At 43.0% G+C, this 23975-nt stretch overlaps 1 protein-coding gene across 1 annotated transcript in view; it reads right to left on the minus strand.

Annotated features, from left to right (window-relative positions):
- pde4d (phosphodiesterase 4D, cAMP-specific) overlaps nucleotides 1–23121 on the minus strand; it is a 112957-nt gene extending 89836 nt beyond the window's left edge. The window contains exon 1 of the mRNA XM_072681513.1: nucleotides 22545–23121. Coding sequence (XP_072537614.1) covers nucleotides 22545–22801 — 257 coding nt within the window. The 5' untranslated portion in view covers nucleotides 22802–23121. The remainder of the gene's footprint in view (nucleotides 1–22544) is intronic.
- Nucleotides 23122–23975: the final 854 nt, after the last annotated feature.

A 23975-nucleotide genomic window follows, 5' to 3' on the forward strand; every position in this document is an offset into this window, starting at 1 on the left:
TATCTGTACACTGGGTTCTAAAAATAGGGCTCTTTCTTGGAGGTAATATTTCATTTTGGACACGGTCTATTTACACTCTATAACACATCTTTTGACAAAGAGTGAAGGGCTCTGGGTTGAAGAGGAGAATGCCTTCGGGGAAACATTCAAATGAGCGACATTTTGCTGAAATACTGTCACCGGGACCAGAAGAAATGTCAAGCTGTGATATTTTTTGTTAATTGGCAAATCCTCGACGGTACGTCTCATTCTTCACGGTCTGCCATATTCTTGCGCAGAAAGAAGAAGGAGCAACGTTGGTAAAACGTGCTTACTGCAAAGCTATGGGATGGTTTTCATCATACACTCTGAAGAATAAAGCTGCTTCCTATTAGAGGTGGGCAATATGATGATTTGTAGTGGATTTTAATGTTTTGTCATCAGTGCTTAAAGATCACTGATCAACTGCACATTTCATAACAACAGGGTAATGAGTCTTACTGAACTGAGTATAGGTAGTTGGACGGTAGTTTTTAAGAATCAGTCACTACTGATGTATTTATATCTGCGACCGCAAGTATTGTGAAAATATAATATATTGAGAATATCGTGATATAATATTTTCACCATACCACCTCACCTTCAAATCATTTTCTGAATGATGCCATAGAACAAAAGGGCACAACTCTAGTCCTGGGGGGCCGATCTCCAGAAAAGTTTGGGAGTTACCCTTCTCAAACACACTGTCTTTGCCTGGTAATGAACTGATGAGTGGAATCAGGTGTGTTTGAGTAAGTCAACTACCAAACTGTTCTGGAGACTGGCCCTATAGGACTGGAGTTGTGCACCCTTGCAATAAAGACCCATGTTTGTCATAGAGATGTGTAACGTGTGAGGAACCTTTATATTGGTAAAGAATCTTTACATCCAGTGAAGGTTTCTTTAGACCTTTAAAAGGTTCTTCACACTCCTGCATCTGTATTAAACATGGAGCCTACACTTCTTCTTAAAGCCCACTTATGCAGTTGTCATGGAGATCTAGAAATTCATCAATGCTTTCTTATTTGAGATTTGTTCAATTTACAAAGACAATGCGATCCTTCATTATTACAGCATGGGGAATGAGGCCCATGGTTCTTTACGAAACCAAAAGTGGTTCTTCTATGGTATCAATCAAAGAACCATGTGAAGCACATTTGTTTTGAGTGTACACAGGGCTTACGTTTGCTTCTAGACTGAATACTGTGTTGTATGTAGACTTATCAATACTAAGGAAGTGTGATTAGGTTTAGCACTGGGTTTAATCCGCCCACAGGTTTTTTTTTGTGTGTTCTTCCATATTGAATTTAGAGCTAGCTGTTGAATAATGGAGTGAAAACCAGAGTGGACAGAGCTGCAGTCTTAGTCCCATAACGCAGCATTATGGATAGAGTCCTTCACCTCGCTTTCTCTGAACCCAGAGGAGTTCTCTCTCGCTGGCCAGACACTCTCACTAATGATAAATACCCTCCATATGAGCAAACAGCACTCCTGCGGCTCTAGTCTGTGTCTCTGTGACGCTGAACACTGTTATTTAATGGTCCTTTCAAACCCTGCCAGGGCCAATTAAGAGTCTGAGGAATCTGAAATACCACACATGCACAGACCGAGGTGCACACACATATGCAACCAAGGTCTTTTTATTTATATGAATGTTCACTGTTTGCTGCAAACAAATGCTGCAAAGCGGTGGTTCTGACAGGCCTGGTTTCAGGGCCACTGGTTATCTGTCAACATTCACCTCTCAGGCCTTTAGTGCAATTATTGTTCCTTGAAAATGAGCACTTGTTATTTGCGCAAGTACCTTCAAGACAGGATTAAGCATCTGCTGATAAAGGTCAGTACTAATTACTGGTACTGGCAGAAACCTCTAGATTATCCAACTGCATTCCAGGTCTTCTGGGTTTCCTCTACATAACGCTCTTAACCTGCGATGTTGACATCAACGCCTCGGAAGCACAGACGATGATGTGAATTATATTTTATTGTATGCACACATCTCATTTCTCTCACTCTCGCTCTCGTTCTCTATCTCTACCTCTCCTTCTGTTGCTTTCAATACCTGGCTTCTTATCCCTCCCTCACTTTCGCTCAAACGCCTCAGCTCCAGCAAGTCCATTTCACACACAGATTGCATTCAATTTACCTCTGGAAACATTAATGCACACATTTATAGCTCCGTCTCTGCCTAGGGGGAATTTTTCAGAATTCCAGTCTACTGAATTGGGCTGTATTACATCATCAAGCAAAGACAAAAAAGAAAGGAGGGGGGGGGCATAGTCACATTTAAATGAGATCTTCCAGCTTTCAAGGCACGCAGCCACCGAAGATGCTTAATCTTGGATAAAAATAGCTCCCACACGTTTCATCCCCCATTTCCGTGCATCATAACTTTGTTATGATTCAATCTGCAATTAAATTGAGCACCCAGGGATTATGAAAACTGTTACGGCTCACCATGGAAACTGGAATGGATCAAATCGGAGGAAGTCCACTGCCTCTGCAGGCTGCAGCACAACAGCTGTGCCTATACCAGCAGGAAACTGACTGGAGAGAAAGACATTCACTGTCGGTACCCCCCAGGTGGAGTGGGGTGAGGTGAGGTGGGGTGGCGGAGAACTAATCCAGATAATATCTATTCCCTACCTAGTGATGGCAAGCCCATCACAAACCAAATGAACTTCTATAAATAGAGCTCCCTGCTCTATAGGTGCCTCTGTCCATCCTTCCACTGTGAGAAAACCTTTTCAACACTGTGGGTCTGAAACATTGTGGAGCTGATCAAGAAGGTCTTACTGAAGAAAAGGAACATTTCCTAATCAAACAGAGAAGCTGCTAATGTTCTCAGAATAATAAACGAACCAGCCCAGAGAACATACCTCAAGCAGAAAATCTCATCTAATCTATCACAAATGATGTTTTATCAGAATCTGTTTTTTCATTAACGGTGTCCTATCACGATCCTTTCAAAATCTGATCTACCCCTAATGATGATTTATCTGATCTATCACAATCATTTATTGCTGTCTGATCTATCACTAAAGATGATTTATCACAATCTGATCCATCACAAATGATGATTTAGCACTATCTGACCTTTTACTACTGGTTTCACTATCTGATCTATCACTAATGGTGTCCTATCACTATCTGATCTATCACTAATGATTATTAAATCACTATCTGATCTATCACTAATGATTATTAAATCACTATCTGTACTATCATGAATAATGGCCCTTAACTATCTGACCCATCACAAATCCTGTGGTGGACTGGCACTCTGTTCAGGGGGTATTTCTGCCCTGCGTCCAATGACTCTGAGTGACACCGCAAACAAACCAAGCTAAACGAACTTCTAAAAATAGAGCTTCTGTGAGGATCCGGATCTCACACTCCTCCTGTGTCAATATGCTGGTGGAGCAAGAGGCTTGAATGCTGCCAGAGCATTTCAGCAGCTACTGTCAGATTGGCTGCTTATCTCCAGCACGCTGGCAGGAAGCGCTTTACAGACACGCCGGTGAACGTTAGAAAATGGAACTGCGAGGAACGCTTCGCAATTAAAAAGCAGAGCCGCTGAAATACACAAATTTGCTTTAGAGGATTAAGTCTGCTCAAGAGCCGTAAACCGCTTTTGGAATTTTGCTGTGGGCATTATTGGAAAAAAAGACATAAACAGAAATAAAATAACCTGACATCACAGAATTTCATTTAGCTAAAACATGTGAGAAGTGGCACTTTCTTGCCTGTTGCCTGTGAAGCGCAACAAGGACCAGGCAGAAGAAGACAGAGACAGCTTCATGGATCTGGAATGGCTGCTGCAGTGCATTTTCTCAGACAGAGTCAAGAGCAGGTGGGCATGTCTCCCAGTACACAAACCTTCTTCAGACATGTCAGAAACAGTCTATATTGGGGTTATATTAGAGATATGCCATGGTTTGGATCTGATAGGAGTGTGAAAAAAGCACAACAACCCCCCTCAAATGCAAATAATGTAAATTAATTTAATTAATTAATATATATATATATGAACAGACAGTCATGCATGTCACAATCTGTTCCTCCTAAAGCCTGTTTACACCTGCCATTAACATGCATTCTGTATCCAGATTGTATCTGAATTTACTTTGAGTAATTCTGTTTACACTGGTCCCTAAAATGTGTCCACAGTGTGACCAGACGTATATTCACTTTCCTAACGGTACCCGATCATAGAAAAAGCATTCTGTTTACACTTCTTAAATGTGGAGGAGAAAGTGATTTGAGTGATCCGATCTCAGTCTGATCACAATGCGTCCTGGGGGTGTTTACACCTGGCTTTTTTTGCTGACAAGTGAAATCCGAATGTGATCCGATTCCCAAAAACACGTTAGTGCCAGGTGTAAACAGGTAATGCCAGGTGTAATACTAGTATTGCCAAGCTAGCACTGCATAGTTCACTGAGGTGGTTGGTACAGTCTTTAGTGTAAAAATGTTAGCATGTTAGCTGTGTTTCTGCACATATACCCTACAACTGTCTAACAGCAATGACACACCGCTCTTCAGTTTACCACGATTTCATGAGTTGGAAGAGAGAGAGAGAGATATGAGATGAGATAAGATGATTTCATTAATACCGTTGCATTGTGGTACTTGTAAATCCACTACAATTCCCACAAAACCATGCAAATCCAAACCTTACTTGCTAACAGTTTACATCTTAAGGTGACTTGGTGGAACTCTTGTGAAATGTGTTAATCTTCGTCCTCCATGTGCATACTATGGAACGTGTATTCTCCTCTCCATAGGACTGAACTGTGACATCTGTAATGTGACAGTTTGGCACAAATATGCCTCAATGTGGGAACAGTCAGGTTGACATTAATGCTGTGGTTCCCTATTTGCCCTAGACTGGACTGTCAGTCAAACAAAGGGCCAAGTAAGTCCCTGACATCTATATCACACAGTCTAGTCCTCAGTTTGAAGAAGAAACCTCACATCACCTGACACTTATTGGTTTTATTGAGCCAGGAGCCAAAAAAAAACTAGTCTCTCTCTCTCTCTCTCTATCTCTCTATCTCTCTCTCTCTCTCTCTGGGTCACAGAACACAACAGGCAATATTTTAGTTATTTTAACTGCACGCCTATAGCAGTGCGACGGAAAATGCCAGAAGGACATAAAGAGGTAAATTTCTTAAACAACTCAGAATTACAGTTATAACATGACTCTAAAAGGAACTGTTTGATGTAATGTCAAAACCACTTACATCAAAATGTGGCTGATCAGCTTAACACTGACTAGTTTTACACTGAAGGTAGTGTAAAATTAACATAGTAATGGCAACTTTAGTCCACAAATCCGCAATATCCAGTTCTTCGTTTGGAGATATTTCTAAGGACACACACCTCTTAATCATTGCATTCAGGTGTTTCATTCAGTCCCAGCCATGCAGTCTGCCTTTACACATATTAGTGATAGAATGGGTGGTTCTAAAGAGCTCACTGAACTCCAGCGTGGTACTGGAATAGGAGTCACCGGTGCAGCAAGTCAGGTGGTGAAATGTATTACCTCCAAGATATTCCACCATCAACTGGAATTGGTATTGTTAAGCGGGGTGGCCGAGTGCTGAGGAGCATAGTGTATATCGGTCTCCAACACTCTGCTGACTCAATAACTGCAGAGCTCCCAACCTGCTGTTAGAGGTGCAAAGGGGTACAGAGCCCATATTAATGCCTATAGATTTGGAATAGGATTTCATTGAAGCTCCTGTAGGTGTAATGTGAAGGTGTCCCAATAGTTCTCCATAAAGTGTATTTGTAAAATCTTAGATAAGGCAGAGTACATTTAAATAAAATTCAATAAAAGTGAAATAACAAGAGCTTGGAGTTCAACTTACAAAAATGATCAAGATCAATGAATCAAGAAATGATCAGAAAGAAAAATGATCTATGATGTTGTTGGTTCTGAATAAATGGACAGACAATCCCAGAGTCCAGACCTCAGCAACACTGAATGTGTCCAGGATGACTTGGGTGGTAAAAAGAAAATCTGATCTGATCCATCACTGATGGTGCTATTACTATCTGATCAGCCACTAACGATGATCTGTCACTATCTGATCAATCGCTTATAGTGTCCTCTCCCTATCTGATCAATAACTAATAATGATCTGATCAAATACTAAAGGTGCCCTATCACTATGTCCAAATGTTTGTGGACACCCCTTCTAATGAATGCCTTCAGCTACTTTATGCTGCACCCAGCGCTGACACGGATGTACAAACATACACACGCACGTCTTCTCTAGTCCCATAGACAAGTACTGCCAATAGAATAGGACTATCTAGAGCAGATAAACATGAACCTATTGCCGTGCCTAATGCCAGTCGTGGGTTAGAGAGGTATAAAGTCTCCATTGAGCTGTGGAGCGCTGGAATGATGTTTGGTGCTCCATACAATACTCTCAGGATGAGCTGGGGAGTTGGGGATGAAGTGGGGTGGTGATCATGTACCATCCTGACCTCACTAAATCTCTTGTCACTGAATGCAATCAAATCATCACAGCAATGCTCCAATGTACAATGTTCCAGTAATCCTTCCCTGGACAAGGACAAAAGTCTTGTTAATAGCCTTCCCCAATTTGGGAAGTAACAATGAATGAGCAGGTGTCCCAATACTATCATTATCTGATTAATCACTAATGATGACCAATCAGTATTTGCTCAAACGCTGTACAGCACCCAGACGCAGCCAGGCACGTTACACCCTATTCTAATTATGAGAAATCAACATTCGTTTGTCCTACAAGTCTGAGGGCTGATGCTTCTTCTAAATGCATATTGTAGTCTATGTATTCTGCCAAGGTGGAGCTCATATGGAGAGAGAGCTTGTCCACCTGAGAAGCAGGACAGGCACATCAGATCACATTCTCATCACACATGCATCCACCTTTAAACGCATGCCTTATGAATGCAAACTCACAGGAATGGGAACTGAGTGCTATGGATACTGGAGACATTCTACTGCAGTGCCAGGTATAACGAGGCCTCTGCAACACCAACAAAAGGCAACATGTCAAGCAATGAATCAACTGTAAGAGAACCGCCAAGAGATGGCATACTGAAAAAAGGCCTGACATCTGCGTTACACGCACCCTTCAAGGAGCGCAAACACCTGTGGGATCATTATGCAATACAATTGCAGCTTAATATAAATACATTGTGGGGTTACAAAAAGCCACCCCTGTTAAATAAGCCTATTGGGTGATGCTCTGGTGCATATTTGCGATGGAGTGATGTCATTGTGTACGGATGGTGACAAACAACCTTGTCAGTGCAGAGGGCTGTCAATCAAACCACAACACCAGCAACCTTATATTTTAATCAGGCAATTAGGCAGACACTTAACCTTCCCCATGCTCCCGTGGTGAGGACGCGCACAGCAATTATCACCCCATGAGTGAGCCTCGCACTGCACTCACATACACATACACACAAGCAAACGATGCATTCACAGACCTGCACATCCATATTACATAAGCAACACACACACACACACACACACACACACATGCCTGCAGCAGAAACACACTCACCCAGGCAGCAGAGAGGCACTGTATTGGGAGCGTCAGCAGAAAGGGATCGAAGAAAGAGCAAACCTCGATAGAGCAGACCTCAGCACAGCTCGAGCACTCCTGCCTAATTAGAGGGCTCCAGTAATAAGGCATGGTTTCTGCTGGACTGTCATCTGTCTCCTCAGATGAAGATGTGATTAGAGAGAGCGTGACCTCCAAAGCCTGCATAAATCATATTTCTCCCTTCACCCCTGTCAAACGATCCTTCCTCTCTACATTATGCACCTTATGATGACCACAGTGACGTTTACCTGACTGTTCAGAAATGTGCTCGACTCAATTATAACAGTGCAGCAATGCATGTATTTCTACACGGTTCAGTGCATGCAGTTGCACAGACAATACCCGCCAATGCAGTGGATAAAGGATAAAATAATCACCATCCATGGATCCAATCTCACAACTGTGAGTTCTACCCAGAAACCTTAAGCTGTAAGCCTTTAGCTTTAGTAAGGGCTTTCCCCTTCATACACCTCCCATAAAAATCCAACTGTTTGGTCCCTTTCTGATGGTAGATGCATGTAATTTAACATCAACTGTCAAATCACAGGTCCTGTGATGGCATTTTAGGATTCCTTTACATATCTTTTGGTCTGATCTTACGCTAAACTTGCTAGGATGGCCTGACCTAGCCCTGCTGGCAGTTGTTTTACTTGTAAATTATTGAGTGGGCAGTGGAACGGCTGATTTTCAGTTGTTCTGAGATCTTTTTAAATCCCTTAAAAGTATAAGTTTAAAAATCTTAAAAGTATAAGATCCTTGAACTTCTCCAGTAGGTTTTTTAATTTGAAGCTTTCTTTAAGGTTCCTCAAAGCACCATAAAAGGTTCCTTCACGATTTCAAATGTAAGAACCTCCAAAAGTTCCCCAAGGATCTTATACTTTTAACAGTGCAGACTCGTCTGCATCTACAACCTTCTTTGTGAGGACCTTAGGGTGCTCTGTGGATCTGGCCATGGTGACTTTGCCAACTCATTTCAACAATCAAGAGCAAACCAAACTAAATATCTGAGGTTTAAATAAGACAGGCTCCTCCAAAATCCTCTCTAACCCTGTTCTAATAATCTGCAGCTGATTATAATTTTAGCCATTTTAAGTAAGTATAAGAAGTAAGTGCAGGAAAACTGCACTTCTATTCATTACATTTCACAAATGATTTAATTTGACATTTCTTCAGTTCTATGTGTCTAGTTACTAGTTACCATGTCTTTAAATACGTTAAAAAAGACTAAAGCTATCCAAGACGTGTCCTAATTGTTTCACACTACTGTCTATATGTAATGGTGCTCTAGCAGTGGATTCTAGACTAGAAAATGGTGTTTGAGGTCTACTGAACATGCCCCAGAGGACTTTACTGATAGCATCACACTGCACAAGATCAGATATGCTAAAAATGTCATCCACTGCACAGTAAGGGTAAAGAGCAGGGGAGACTTGGGGATAATTTATGACACAGCACGTAGAGAAACAGCCGACTCCAGCCTCATCTGCTGCACAGTGAGGGCTTTCTCCACCCTGATCACTACCTGGTGCTAGATGCAGCCAGCACAGCTGCTCAGCACAGCTGCTCAATCAGACAGCAACGTCTGACCACTTACGGCCAGGAGAATGTTGCATCCAGTGGCCTAAAACAGTATATCACAAATTGAAAAGGTGTAAACTGAAGAGTGCTTGTGGTTGTGGTGCGTGGATGTAGAGATCTGGTGTTACAGAACATTCTTTAGTGGCTAATAATTAATATTACAGCATTATAGGACAGCTGACAGTAACACAACCTCTAAATTGCTCCATTTTTGCGCATAGTAGTAAATGTCTAACTGCAGTTATGGCGTTATATTTTTATGAGGCTATAAAAGAGCCATTTTAATCAGTCGGGGGTTAAATGGCATGTGGGACATGTGGCCATATTGGATTGGCTGGTAAGATCAGTGTTTGTTTAAAACATAAAAAGCTGGATCTGAGATCAGTCAGGATCTCAGGGAGCAAATCCCAGGGGAGTAGGTCGCCTGGGGCTCCGCACACGGACACCCCAGACCCTCTCCCTGGTTCTCTATCAATCACTTATTTGCTACACTCACTTTGTTATTTATGTCATATAGGTAGTATTATTCATATGGCAATCTGGGTTGTAGCCTCATTACATTATTTAATATACAATAGTATCATGTAATTCAGGTTACTGTGTTCCAATAATAAATCAATGTTTAACCTACTGGTTTGCATTAATTATTATACTAAAAAGTAATTAAGAGAATAATGCCATGCTAACTCTTTAGGTATCCAGGACTTGCCAAAAGCTAAAATTTGGACCTCTCCCTTTATAAACTGCTGAAAGCTCAAGAAAAGAGAAGCAAAAGGATTGGAATATAGACACCCAAACATGTGGGAGCTCACTGTTTGGTGAAGTCACACTCTGAAAACAGGTGGGCAAAAAAAAAAAGCCCACCGCAGTTGCGCATTAAGAGACATGCCAAGTTTGATTATAAGGGATAGCAAGCAAATATGGATGAACCAGTCTACTAAATGTGTCTGACAATCTAAATGTGTGTGATTTGAGCCTTAGTTAGTTAGACGTTTCTGGCTACACATAAATATCTATGGACCATTTGTTCGAGTCCAACTGCCTTTAACTTGAGCAGATAATGGCTTGTTTCTTTCTCGGTTTGGCCGGTTTTGTCTAGTAAACGTTGCCGTGCTGCAGAATGTTTTGCCACTCCAACTAACAGGGGCTGTAAAGTGTTCTATGACTCAAGGACAGGGGTCCATCCCAGCAAAAAAGGCTTCATCAGAAGGATTTGATGCAATGAATTGTAGGACCTGCTAAAGCAAAGAGTCTCTCCCTCTGAATGTATTACAAGAGACAAGAAATCATTAACTGTTGCTTAATACCCCCAGAAAAGAGTCCCAGCACATCCATCGGCAGAGAAAAAAAAATTCAACATTTCTCCTTCTGACTCCCACTGCTGAGAACTGTAGTTACCACGGGCAACCAGCTTTAGAACATCTTGTGTTTTCTCCAATTATTATCAGCAATTATGGTGAAGACCCTTTGTTAAAACTAATTGGAGCAAGCCCAGTGCTAGACCGTCACCCACCTGGAGCCCACTGTGTTAGTGGCCAGAAACTCCAAGATTGTTTTTAGTGTAATTTCCATCTCAAACAAAATCGTTCCTTGATTTTCAACAGCTCTCTGTATGTGTGGCTAAATCAGGAGAGGCTCCTGTGGTACAGGAACAAAGCTTAGGTTTGGTCTCTATCAAAGACCGAGCTTCACTTGCGCTATGAATGGTGAGAACAAAGGCGCTGGGCAACGGAGGGACATCTCGCCTCATTAGTGCTCTGCTTAATCACTCTTCTGAAAGCACCTTGAAAGAGCTGCGGAGCATCTGGGCTCCCAGCACCCTGCTCACTTTCATTACGCCAGTGCTCTTTTTATGTTGCAGCTATGGACCCACGTTCATCAAGCAGCTCAGAGAGAGAGAGAGAGAGAGAGAGAGAGAGAGAGAAGAGAGAGGCCTGATCTTAGATCAGCTTGACACTCCCATTCACTATTAGACAAAGGTCAAAACCTGAGCCCAGACCAGTAGCTTTGATGTGAAGAGGTTGAAGAAACCTTGAAGTTCAGGACTGAATGTTTTACTGCTGGTGGGTTTTGCATTTTGTCTGGCATGTATATGAAGTGTGTATGCTAAATGGACAAAAGTATTGGGACACCTGTTCGTTTATTGTTTCTTACGAAATCAAGGGTATATATATATATATATATATATATATATATATAAAGTTTAGCCTGCTTTGTTGGAGTAACTCTCTCTACTGTGCAGGAAAGGATTTCTACTACATTTTGGAGCACTGCTGTGAGAATTCATTGAATTCATTCAGCCACAAGAGCATTAGTGAGGTCAGGATGGTGAGTGAACACTTTTGGATGGAGCACCTGTCATTCCAGAGAACACCAGTTCCACTGCTCCACAGATCAGTGCTGGGGGGCTTTACACCCTTCTAGCCTATGCATGGCATTAGGCATGGTGCCAAAAGGTTCATGTTGATCTGCTCCAGAGGGTTCAAATTCTATTGGCAATACTTCTCTACGTTGCCTTTAGCAGCCGGAGTCTGGTAGGTTGATGGCACTTCCTCCCCACTTCACTCCTGGTGTGATGTTGGTCAGCACAGGCATCAGTTAGCTTTTGGAACAGAGCTGGGATGCCGCACTTTCCTCCACCGCAGCAGTCGGCGGTGGCTGGCTTCACGTCTCGGAGGTGACGTGATAGTCTAGTCATCACCCTCCTAGTGTTGGGCTCATTGCTAGTGACAGGAGGAGATAACATGAACTGGGATTGGGTAACTGGCCAGAGGGATAAAATAATACAGCCATCTGTGTCAGCAATGGGTGCTACGTTAAGTAGCCGAATGCATTCATTATAAGGGCTACACCATGTTTGAAATGTTTTAGGAACAGATCCTGTAGAACAGATGCACATCATTTTGGTTGATTTGATATTTTTCTCTGAGTTTTTGCTGTCATGGCAACTCTGACTACTGAGTTTGCCAGTATGCAACAAACCATGTCGATTTCACACTTCATTTGTTTGCTGCAGAACCAGCGCCTCACCCAAGGGTGGCTGTTTCATTTGCAGGGTTCAGTCACTCCCATGTAGAACAGCTTGCTACATAGTGAAAACACTATTAGCACACTTCAAGATATTCTGATACCAAGCTTTTTATACTCTGCACATATAGACGCTGAGTAGGCTAAAACTGGTGAATGCATATCTAATACACCCATAAAAAACATCCTGACCGGAGCTATAATGACACTAAAGGCTACCCTATGAAATCATTATCATAATGTGATGCTGAGGCCAGCGTGTCCTGCTGTATTCCGAGTGACACTCGCCTCCATGTCAGAAAGCTTTTAACAGCTATTTTGGTCTAAATCACCATCGCAGACAGAGAATCCTCGCAGTTGATTAACAATTCAGAAGTGACTGGTTTTAATTTAGTTTTATCTGTACAAATTCTGACTTCATTTACTGTTCATTACTGGGAAAATTACATAGAGGGGTGCGTCTGTTGGGGGGGTGATGTAGTGAAGTCATTTGCATAATCACACTTAATCAATATGGAACACGCTGCAGATGTGTAAAACGATTAGCACACCCAATAATTTCAGCGAATTAAGGAACGGCTGCAATTAGAAGAGACCCGCTTGATAGAGCAGGCAAAGGTAATGTTTTGAGCGTATTAGGTGTGTTGACATTCATAGATCACTTAACAATGGGAATCCAGTTTCCTTTCATGTGGAAATGAGAGAGCTGTGACATTAAGCAGATGATATCAGTCACCAAAGTGACACTTTAATCAAGCGCTCAACAAATACACTCGAGGCTAAATGTCTGCAGTTGGTCTGCCACTGCAAATAAGCTACTGAAGTTTAGTTTTGCCAGCGCTAGGATAAGCTAATCATCAAGTCTTAACCTGTAATTGGGCATTTTTAGTTCATATCAGGCTCTGTTCACTTTACACTATATGGACAAAAGTATTTGGACACCTGCTCGTCCATCGTTTTTTCTGAAATAGAGGGTATTAAAAAGAGTTTATCCTGCTTTTGTTGGAGTAATCGCTGCTACTGTCCAGGGAAGAATGCTTTGTACTAGATTTTGGAAAACTGCTGTGATTGCATTCAGCGACAAGAGCATTAGTAATGTCATGATGTTAGATGATCACCACCCTACCAAACCCCCTACTCTCCAGATCATCCCAAAAGTACTGGATGGAGCACCAACCATTATTCCAGAGAACACAGTTCCACTGCACCACAGCTTAATGCTGGGGGGCTTTATACCCCTATAGCCCACACCTGGCATTAGGCATGGTGCCAATAGGTGCAGATTTATCTGCTTATCTCAGAGTCCTATACTATTGGCTACACGTCTCTAGGAGTACTAGACAAGCTGTGTGTGTGCGCATTTGCACATCAGTGTCAGCAATGGGTACAACGTAAAGTAGTTGAATGCATTCATGAGAAAAGGTGTCCACAAACATTAGGACAGATATACTTGTCTAGTGCCTGGAATTTTGTAAGGTAATGTGTTATTTAAACGAGTAAGTATGAGATTACATGTTTAACCACTGCACTTCATCTAATGATCACGGCTGAGCAAAGCTTTGAGTGCCTCTACAGCGCATATCTTCTGGTTTTTGTGAGCATGCGAACGTTCTTGATATGCACAGTCATGTAAAATGCACTTTGGAAGCAGCGGGAACCCCCTCTGATCTAAAACCAGGTTTTCGTTTTGCTCTGCTCACATGCTAAACCATGCAACACTCTTAACACTATGCCTACTTCATTTAAAGTCGGAATTTTGAAACAACGGGACAAAAGCAAATAATATCCCGAAAGATTTAGGACTACCCTAGATTTCTTTTTTGTTTATTTTGAACATACAGTCATGCAAGTCAGTTTGGTCGAGTGTCATATAGTCCCCCCTGAGGTAGTTAGTAGGGTCTGTTAGTACAGACTACACTGCACTAAAGTCCCTCTAATACATGTAAAGGCAGCAGCCCCCTTTTTTTAAACTGCCGCCAATATACCATCACTAGGCCGTGACCGTGCTCAAGAGGTAAGTGCTGGGTCTCCAGCTCTGACACATCAGCCAACAGATGCCAGAATCATAATGGGAGTGATGAGATGAAAGAAAGAGCATCATCTACCCATCCAAAGAGAACATGGCCAATTGTGCTCTCCTGGGCTCCAGCTACTGATGACAAAGCAGCATGATTCTTTCGTAGTATAACAGTTTTTTCCCAGCCACCATAATCACCACTTGCTGATGTGTGCTTCTTGAACTCCCTGTTAACAGTACACTACACCTGCTGTTCCCAGTGTGAACAAACTACTCGTAGTGCGTGTGTAAATATGTTCACTGCATACTAGCACTCAGTTTGAGACGCAGTCCTGTTCAATTCTTTAATTTCGCGGATGTTATTCCGTCTTGTTTTGCCTAGGGTGAACGAACAGCCTAACCAAGCCAAACCAAAAAAAAAAAATCGTATTCCACTTATTCCGTTGACGTCAACCATCAGTCTACAGAGAAATAGTAGACGGTTCATAAAGATGACCTTCTGCTGTCTCCAACTGACAGCTGCTCTAAATCCTTTGCCAGAGAAAACAATCGCTTTGATCAAGCTTATCACTTCCTGTTAGTGCAGCAAAACCCCTGCACCCGACGTTCCACCGCAGGGAGCACCACAGCTTGGCACGGAACAGTGTGATGATGGTGCGCTCTGAGCCAGGTTCTATCGCTTCCGTTCTCATCCGTTAAGGGTATTTGTGCGCATGTCATCGCATGCTCCAGTCCCCTGGAGGCTTCTGCTCAGGCAGCTCTGCTGCTGAAGTCCATCTCCTCCCACGCATAGCATCTCCGCGGGCCCTCGGGCACCTTCTCAACTTTCCTACACAGCACAGCACACTCACGCTTTTCATCCATGCTGAACTCTCCTCCATAGATCTACCGCACAAAGTCAACAGAGGCAGCTCTTACTCAGTTCTTTTTCATATATATATATATATATATATATATATATATATATATATATATATATATATATATAAAAAATGTGTGTATGTGTATGAGTGTGTGTGTAGTCTTTTAGATCCAGATAAAGGGAGATGATCAATGCTTGAAATAAGGCATGGGAAAGTCAGCGCACTGTTGTACAACAACGCACAGTGAAATCAGCTCCTGCAGAGGCAGCCTGAATGGCCTCTATTGCAGGAACTCTAACTCTCCTAGATCCCCCCATTGCGTGCACACACCATGAAACTCTCTTCCTGACATTTTCTTTAATTATTTCTCGTTTGTAATGCAATGAGACAGAGCTCCCGAACGGCACAGACATCTGAGCATCAGCCTCATCATCAGGAGGTCGTGAGTTCAATCCCTGGTGATGCTGCAGACATCTGTAGCCAGAGGTCCAAGACTGCGTCATTAGCCTCGCTCTGCCTGTCTGCCCCCCCCATCACTCCAATAGTGTGTTGCTATCCAATACAATACGGTGGCATTCATGTGACCCAGAAATTACTCATTAATCAATTACTTTCTTAAGTAATCTCATTACATAATGCAATACTAATATATATATAATATAATAATGCTATATATATATATATATATATATATATATATATATATATATATATATATATATATAAAATACTATGTGCAATATATATATATATATATATATATATACACACACACACACACACACACACAAACAGTATTTTCATTGTAGTTTTGTATATACATATATCTTTTTGTTTGTAAGGTGTAAACAGACACATGTTGAGTGTTACCAGTGATCAGTCTCCTTATTTAGAAAGAGTCTGGTATTACATTTTGAAACCCACACACATCTGTACAAGTACAAGAGAAAATACATGTTTAATTAAGAATGAAACACAGTAAACATCATTTAAATGTCGTGTCTCTATCCCTGCCCTTCAGGCAGACGCAGCCAGCTGTCAGTAAAGCTCCCTGTAAATACAACCTTTGTGAATAAAAATGTAAACTTTCCCTGAATGCAATTCAAGTACTTAGTTGAGGCTGTGGCTCTCTCGTCCTCAGCGCAGGGACTTCTATCCAACCCTTTATATTGGTGTAAAAGGCATGGATAATAAATAGTGAGAAAATGTGTATATAATTTGCACATAATTAACACACTCCTCTTAGAGACATATGAGGAATGTGATTTTTATTCTATTCTAATTTGGTGACTGTAATGTAATAATGTGTCACATTTCCAGAACTAAAAAAAAAGTAATTACATTTACAGCATTAGTCTGACGCTCTTATCCAGAGCAACTTGGGGTGTATTTCTACTTGTACATCTACATTTACATTTAAGGCATTTAGCAGACGCTCTTATCCAGAGCGACTTACAAAAGTGCTTGTAGTTTGGTTCCCATGGTCCGAACCAAGCAAGAAAATCATACATTGTTAGATTTGAGTCCTGGTTTGCTTTGCGTTCATACTGACATATTTGCAATCGAACCAAAAGGAAAAACAGGCGATGTATGGCGCACATATGACAGAAGGCTACAAGTGAAGGTCTGCATGCGTTGGCCATTTGGCAGGCTAGACTCTGTAGACTTTGTGTTGATTTAGAAGCAGAAGCAAAACATTGCCTAAAGGCAGGTGAGTCCACGGGTCCTACGTGATCCATGCAATAACTAACGGGAACAAAAAATTATAATAAAAAATTTAAATCTTAGAAGTGCAGGTGGACGGCACAGCAACCGCCATAGACTCTATGTTGACTCGATGCACAAGCAGAAATCGGCCTAAAGGCAGGTGAGTCCACGGGTCCTATAAGACGCAAAAACGTCTGTATCCCAATGTTTACTAAAGCCACTGCACTAATGAATGCAGTTCTAATGCTGGCCAGTTGTGAAACACTGTAGTGTATGGTTTGGAACACAGTACCGCTAAACTAAAGCATCAGGCAGAAGAAGCCCAGCAGCGTCTCTACTTCCTCCGGAAGCTGAGAAAGGCCTGTCTCCCTCCACCCATCCTCACCCTCTTCTATAGAGGGACCATAGAGAGCATCCTAAGCAGCTGCATCACTGCCTGGTTTGGGACCTGCACAGCCTCTGACCGCAAGACCCTCCACTGCATTGTGAAGACAGCTGAGTCTCTCAGGGGAGTCTCTCTCCCCTCAGTCATGGACATTTACACTGCCCACTGCATCCGCAAAGCAACCAGCATTGTGGATGACTCCACCCACCCTTCACACAGACTGTTCTCCCTCCTGCCATCAGGAAGAAGGTACTGCAGCATCCGGTCCAACACGACCAGACTCTGCAATAGCTTCTTCCCCCAAGCCATCAGACTTCTCAACTCAACTCAACTTCTGAACTGATGTCTTTTCTGTTACATGCACACACACACACTCTCTCTCTCCAGCCACTTACCCTAGATAAAATGGGAAGCATTTTTGCACAAAGCATTTGCACTAATAACTTTACTACCTCACTGGACTCAATATTTATTACACACTGCAGAATTTGCACACTACCGGCAATTATTTATTATTCTCTGGCTGCATTGTGTTGTGTTGTCTGTCCGCACTTGTTTGTGTTGCACTTGTGTTTTGTATGCACTTTCTATGTTGCACCATGGTCCTGGAGGAATGTTGTTTCGTTTCACTGTAGCTGAAATGACAATAACAACACTTGACTTGACTTGACTTGAAGTTAAAGCACAGAAATGTGGGCAGGTCTGCATGGAGACTCACCTGTGCAGGGTTGATACTAGATTTTGCAGGCAGGATTGAGCCCATGCACAACTCTGTGTTTGGTTCATTTAGATGCCTTTAGTCCATATTGTGTCCATACTGTAAATGAACCACACCAGTTTGTTGTAAAATAGAGCGAGACCCACTCGCTCAGGCGGTCTCAGTTATCCACAACACTGTTACACAGAACGCTGTTAGCGTTGAACTTCCTTGCTAGGGAGCATTACATATAATAGAGGTAGAGCTAGTCGAAGTTGGGGAAAAAAAAGGAGCAAAAAAAACAATAAAAACACATTTGTGTTTACATTTATTGGATCATTTGAATGTTATAAAAAGTTATGATCAATACACTTTCTTTTCCATTATCCATTTGATCAGGGTTGCGGTGGGTCCGAATCACTGGACTCAAGGCAGCTATATCCTGTGGACAGAGCACCAGTCCATCGCAGGGTACCACACACACACACACACACATCTAGGGAATTTACCTACCATCTGAAACTGAATAGAGTTTGCTCCAGAATGTAAATCACATGCAAATGTAATTAGTTCTAAAATTAACTACGTAATTAAACATGCAATTGTGCAACTGATCATTATGTAACATGAATCATATCAAACTTTTGATTTCTGCAGTGTATAGCTCCGTATTCAGAATTTCACTGAACTGTTAAACTGAACTGCAATGGGGTGGTGTGTGGGTGAGGCTCATCTAGATTCAGCTGAGGGTGAGGCACAAGGCTGAGGCTGGGTTAAAGCTTCCTCCCCCTCACCTGCTCCAGGCATGCATGACCTCAGGCTTAAGCTGAGCATGCACTTTCTCCTTTCTCCCCTTTTCACCTCAATCACAAGCCCTTGATAAATCTCCAGCACCTTCCCCAGTCATTTGTGAACACAGCAGCTGAATGCAGGAGCAGCAGAGCGCACGGACAGTTAGGAAGAATAGAATCGTGACTGTGGATGTGTGAGTGCGTGTGTGGGAGAGAGTGCGAGAGAGAGAGAGAGAGAGAGCGAACAGCTTGTATGCAAGGCTACACAGAATCATTCTAATTCTATTTAACATTAGAGTGAAAATATTTGACAGGCATCCGACTGCACAAGCTTATTGCAGCGTTGATTCGGCATCCAGGAGCACGCGCCTCACCCTGGTGTGAAACTTTTCAATAATTAATGGACACCTGAGTCTAAGGACGATTCTTTCAAATATGGGATCTGGTACATGTCAAGTATCGTTTGGTCTGCTCACACGCTAATGAGAACCTCATTAGCGTTATGGACAAATACATCAAATAACTGCGCAAGGGGTTTATGTCATCTAAACCGAATGCTGGGCAAATCACTTTGAGTAAACAACACAAATCCCATGCTGCATAGGCTTCACTGTGGAGAACATCAGTCTGCGCAGTTTACGCTAAGCTTAATTTATAGCGGACGTTAACTGAAAAACAAAAGCATGGTCATCACTGCCCTTGTGTCATGAGCAGTTACACAACATTTTCACTGGACAGATACCATCTGCTTCTCGCAAACGGACACCCACATGAGGGCTTTTCATTTCTATTAAGCACCATCCTTGAGATCTCCTCCCCTGGCGGCCCGGAACCCAGGCTCCATTTCATCTGATTGATGGTGGCATTTTGCCGAGCGGAGGTGAAATAGCTTGGAGCTGCCCTGGTAAAACTATCATCTAAATCCTCAGCCAGGTAAATAAATACTATCAGGATACACCTCTCATCCTCTGCTGTGGCCATTTTTTAGCACCCAATTGCTTGATGTCATTTGTAGGGTCATCTGTTTCAGATCTTACAAATTGTGTTGGGGGAAATAACCTCATTTCCCATGCCCCAGCCTAAGTACTGCCATTTCTGCATCTGCATAATGGGAACTGGCAAGACAAGCCATCTAGAGTGTTCGCTTACTGGAAGAAGAATTCACCAATGCTATGGATACAGAAGTTAGAATCAGCAGCATTTTATGTATGTGATGTATGTGTAGTGTCTAGTACATCTGCACATAAAATACATAGTACACATCTGCAATCACTCATACCTTTGTAAATGATGCACATTCCCACTGAGTCAACGCATCTGCATGATGCTGGCAAAGCACATAGCAACAGGAGCGGAAGCAGCAACACTAACCTTCATGTCTTTAATGAGTTCAAGCTGTGCCTTCTTGATTACCTCCTTGCACACTGCATAAAGATCTTCACTGGATAACAGGCTCCACATCAGCCTCAGAAGGGCCAAGTGGTTTTAAGAAGTCTCTATACCAGAAGACACCATGATGATCAATCCAACGAACAGATTTTTTTTTTTTTTTACCAAGCGGTTCTATAAATAGCACAACCCTTCAATGCAACAAAACAGAAACAGGCTGGGAAGTGAAGGATAGGGTTTCTGACTGGGCAGAAGCACAGGTCAAGCACAGACCATGATCACGAATGCATTATTCAACGTTTGTCATTCCGAGTGGTTTGATGTGAAATGGTTCATGCCGAGAAAATGTATGGACTCTGATATCTTCACAGTGGTGGGGCTAGAAACCAGCAGACCCAATGTCTACAACACATTTACAGCCATTATATGTATACTATGTACTAAAGTTGGGCAATATATTATATATCATATCTTATGACAAATATTTAGTTGTTTAGTTATGGTGATGCATATTATGCTTTTCTGTACATAACGTGGTGGATATTGTCAGTGCTTAGAACCCTGCCTGACTCAAATAACCCATGACCATGTGTGCTCAACTGAGAACCAGAAGGTTTTGTCCATGGGTTCCATGTTGGCCCACATATTTATGCCCACCAGTCTCCCACCTGGGTCAGTGACGGAACCAGTAGGGGGTTAAACATGAGGCCCCATCCGAGTTGTACACTGCACATGGGACCCATGTAAGAATAAGTTGGGCTGTAACAATGGGGCAGTAACAACATTGTACAATGTCCAAGCCCACCTGGAACCTGCTTGGACCATGTTTCACCCCCAAAAGCGAGGTGGCTGGCTTTGCAAGCATCGGAGGAGACCGGTGTTCTTATCCCTCCTAGTGTCAGGAGCATTGGTAGTGCTATGGGTGAGCAGCTATAAATTGGAAGAAAAATTGTGAAAAACAATCAAAAAGAAAATCAATAAATGAAATTGCAACAAACACTGTGCTTCTCCCACCCCTACTATTCAAAATGATCAGTGTACAAATACTATTCAAAATGACCTTTATGTGTTTATTAAACTGAGAAATAAATACATAACATTACATAATGACATAATATTACATATTATCTTTTTATTTATAATTATTAATAATTGAGTGGTAAGACTGAACAATTCAGTTCTCTTTATGTGCTGATTTGCACCCAACATGTTCCTCATTGCCATTACTGGGTCTTCATAGAAAGCCAAAACCTTATCACAAAAAAATCATATGTCTTTCTGTGATCTGACCTTTAGAGGAATTAAGTGCTTAGGGATCTATCACCAGCATTGTGAAAATTCTGACTCCTCTGCAATTTTGTATTCTCTATCAAAGCATCATGACGATTTAACTGTGAAGAATGTTAGCCAATCTGTGGCGCAAAACATGGAAAATGAAGAGACTCCACAGAGCAGTCCAAATATCTCAGCATATCCCACTGAAGAAACAATTAGTTCCACCGCCTCTTTTAGCACAGCTCGCGGACCAAGACAATGTAGGGATAAAGAGGAGGGAGGCATGAAGACATGGGAGGCTAAATGGAATTCTTTTCTTTCCAATCCCTGGGGAAGGCCCACAAGGCAGCCCCCAGGGACAGACTGGGCACGAGCGTTTATATCAGCGTGATATGTTCACCAGCAGGGGCGAGTCGACCAGGTGTTCTGAAATGGGCGGTGATATCAAAAGGGGAAATGCGCATTCAAATTTGCTCGTGCCCTCTCTGAATAATGCGCCGCTGTGCTCACGGACAGATACAGACATCGCTCCTTCCCCTGGTAGCACTGTGAAAAATGCAGGGACTGGCATGTAACAGATCTGGTGGTGACAAGGTTACTAAGTCAATTTAGTGAAGGACAACAAATCTACTGCAGCGTGACAGCTTCTCCTGCCTCAAGAAACTCTTTTTGTGGCGTGTGAGATTGCAGCAGACAAGGACACATATTGCAGACCCTACAAAAAAGCACAGGCATGCCCCTTTAACACCAGCAGGATCCCCTCTCCTAAAAAGGACCCATTTTCAAGGCTGTATAAGGGGAAATACCTTGCAGTTCACAGCAGTATATTAGAGAGCCAAATTTCAGGTGAACCATTGCCTCCCATAAACAGAAGGTACTACTGCGATTACAAGACAAATCTCTCAAAAGTTTCTTCAAACCTGAAAAGATGGTAAGTTAACCCCTTAAGCTTCACTGATCCTTCACATCCTAAGGCTTAGTTGGTAACCACCAGCAAAACACTGCAAAACAACCAAGTTGTAATGAAGTTATACAAGTAAATAATGGATTAATGAAATCTGTGCCTTGTTAAAGCTTCAACATCATTCCCCTTCTATAAAGTCACCAGAGATACCAGATTTTTTTTCTCTTTACAACGATGCCAATATGCAAGAGTGCATGCGGCCCCCTCTGGCTCCTACCATGTGTGTGCCACGGTGAAGCGTCTCTGCTTGTGGATGTTGTTGTTGAGCAGCATGCGGCGGAGCAGGCGGGGCGAGTTGCGGGGCGACAGGCGGGGCGAGATGGAGGCGGGCGAGCGGCGGTGCCCGCGGGGGCGCTCCTGCTGCAGCAGGTTCTCCCGCAGGATCTTCACCAGGTCCTCGTTGAGCCCCACATGCTTGGGCATGGGCGGCACGGCCAGCGTGTCCTGGTGGCCCACGGTCGCTTGCTGGGCCATCCTCGCCCCTGTCCGGCTCCCTCGCTGCGGCTGCTGAAATCCGCTCCGGCCCCCAGCAGCACGGGCCGATGGTGGGGTTGGGGGAAGCACAGGGTGGCTCGACTCCTCTCCTCCTCAGCCACCTCAGCTAAGCCACTTGATGGGTGTGGGGGGGGGGGGGAGAAGCGCAGAACGGAGGGGGGGTAGAGAGTGAGAGCGATAGAGAGAGAGAGAAAGAGAAAAAGAGAGAACCAGAGTGCAGAGCGAGTCGGCAGAGGAATTAGCGCACTCCTGTCAGGACAGCTGCAGAGCAGTGTGGAGCGCCGCTGAGAGAGGAGGGAGAGGGAGAGCGAGACGTGGAGGTAGGGAGGGAGGGTTAGAGAGAGAGAGCAAGAGAGAGAGAGAGAGAGAGAGAGAGAGAGAGAGAGAGCGAGAGAGAGCGAGAGAGAGAGAGGCAAAATGAAGCAAAAGAGAGAGATACTGAGAGACAGTGAGGGAGAGAGATAGCAGAGGAGAGAGAGAGGAAAGGGAGGGGAGAGAGCTGTCTGTGGCTTCATGCTGTGCGCTGACTGCAAGCTGACGCTTTGATAAAGACTCGTGAGGAACTGTTGTATGTCTGAGTGTGTGTGTGGTTTGTGTGTGTGCGTGCGCAGTGTGTACACCTACTGTATGTGTCTGTGCTTCTGTGTATGTGTTTGTCTCTGGGGAGATAAGGTGACTTGTTCCTGAATTACTTGGCAGCTGTTCTAATAAAATGAATGGTTTATTAAACAACCCTTGACCCACACGTCTAGTTTGTGCCAAAAACAGCCCACCTGTAACCTGGATCTCCTGGAGAACTGCTCTAATACTCAAGAGGCATCATCTATAGAACATGTAGGGGCAAGAAGACAATCCCAGCCTCACACAATTGCTGGAACATGACTGAGAGAACGTTCTGCAGACTTATTGATGTCTGATATTAAAATACCACCCTGATCAGATTTCACTTGCCAGTGTAATTACTCCGAAGATAAACGACAGTGTCTGGATCTATGTGACCCCAATAAAGCCAGACACTGTGGGTCTGGCTACAGCGTCAGCATGGAAGGGAGTGGACCGAGCCTCAATGGCTGAAACACCATAAATGGCAAAGCATGTAATTAAGTCATGCTCTGCATCTGCGTACGCTCTGAAAAAAAGGTGCAGATGGTTA

The sequence above is a fragment of the Salminus brasiliensis genome, chromosome 6 (assembly GCF_030463535.1).
Source record: "Salminus brasiliensis chromosome 6, fSalBra1.hap2, whole genome shotgun sequence".
Lineage (NCBI taxonomy): Eukaryota > Metazoa > Chordata > Actinopteri > Characiformes > Bryconidae > Salminus > Salminus brasiliensis.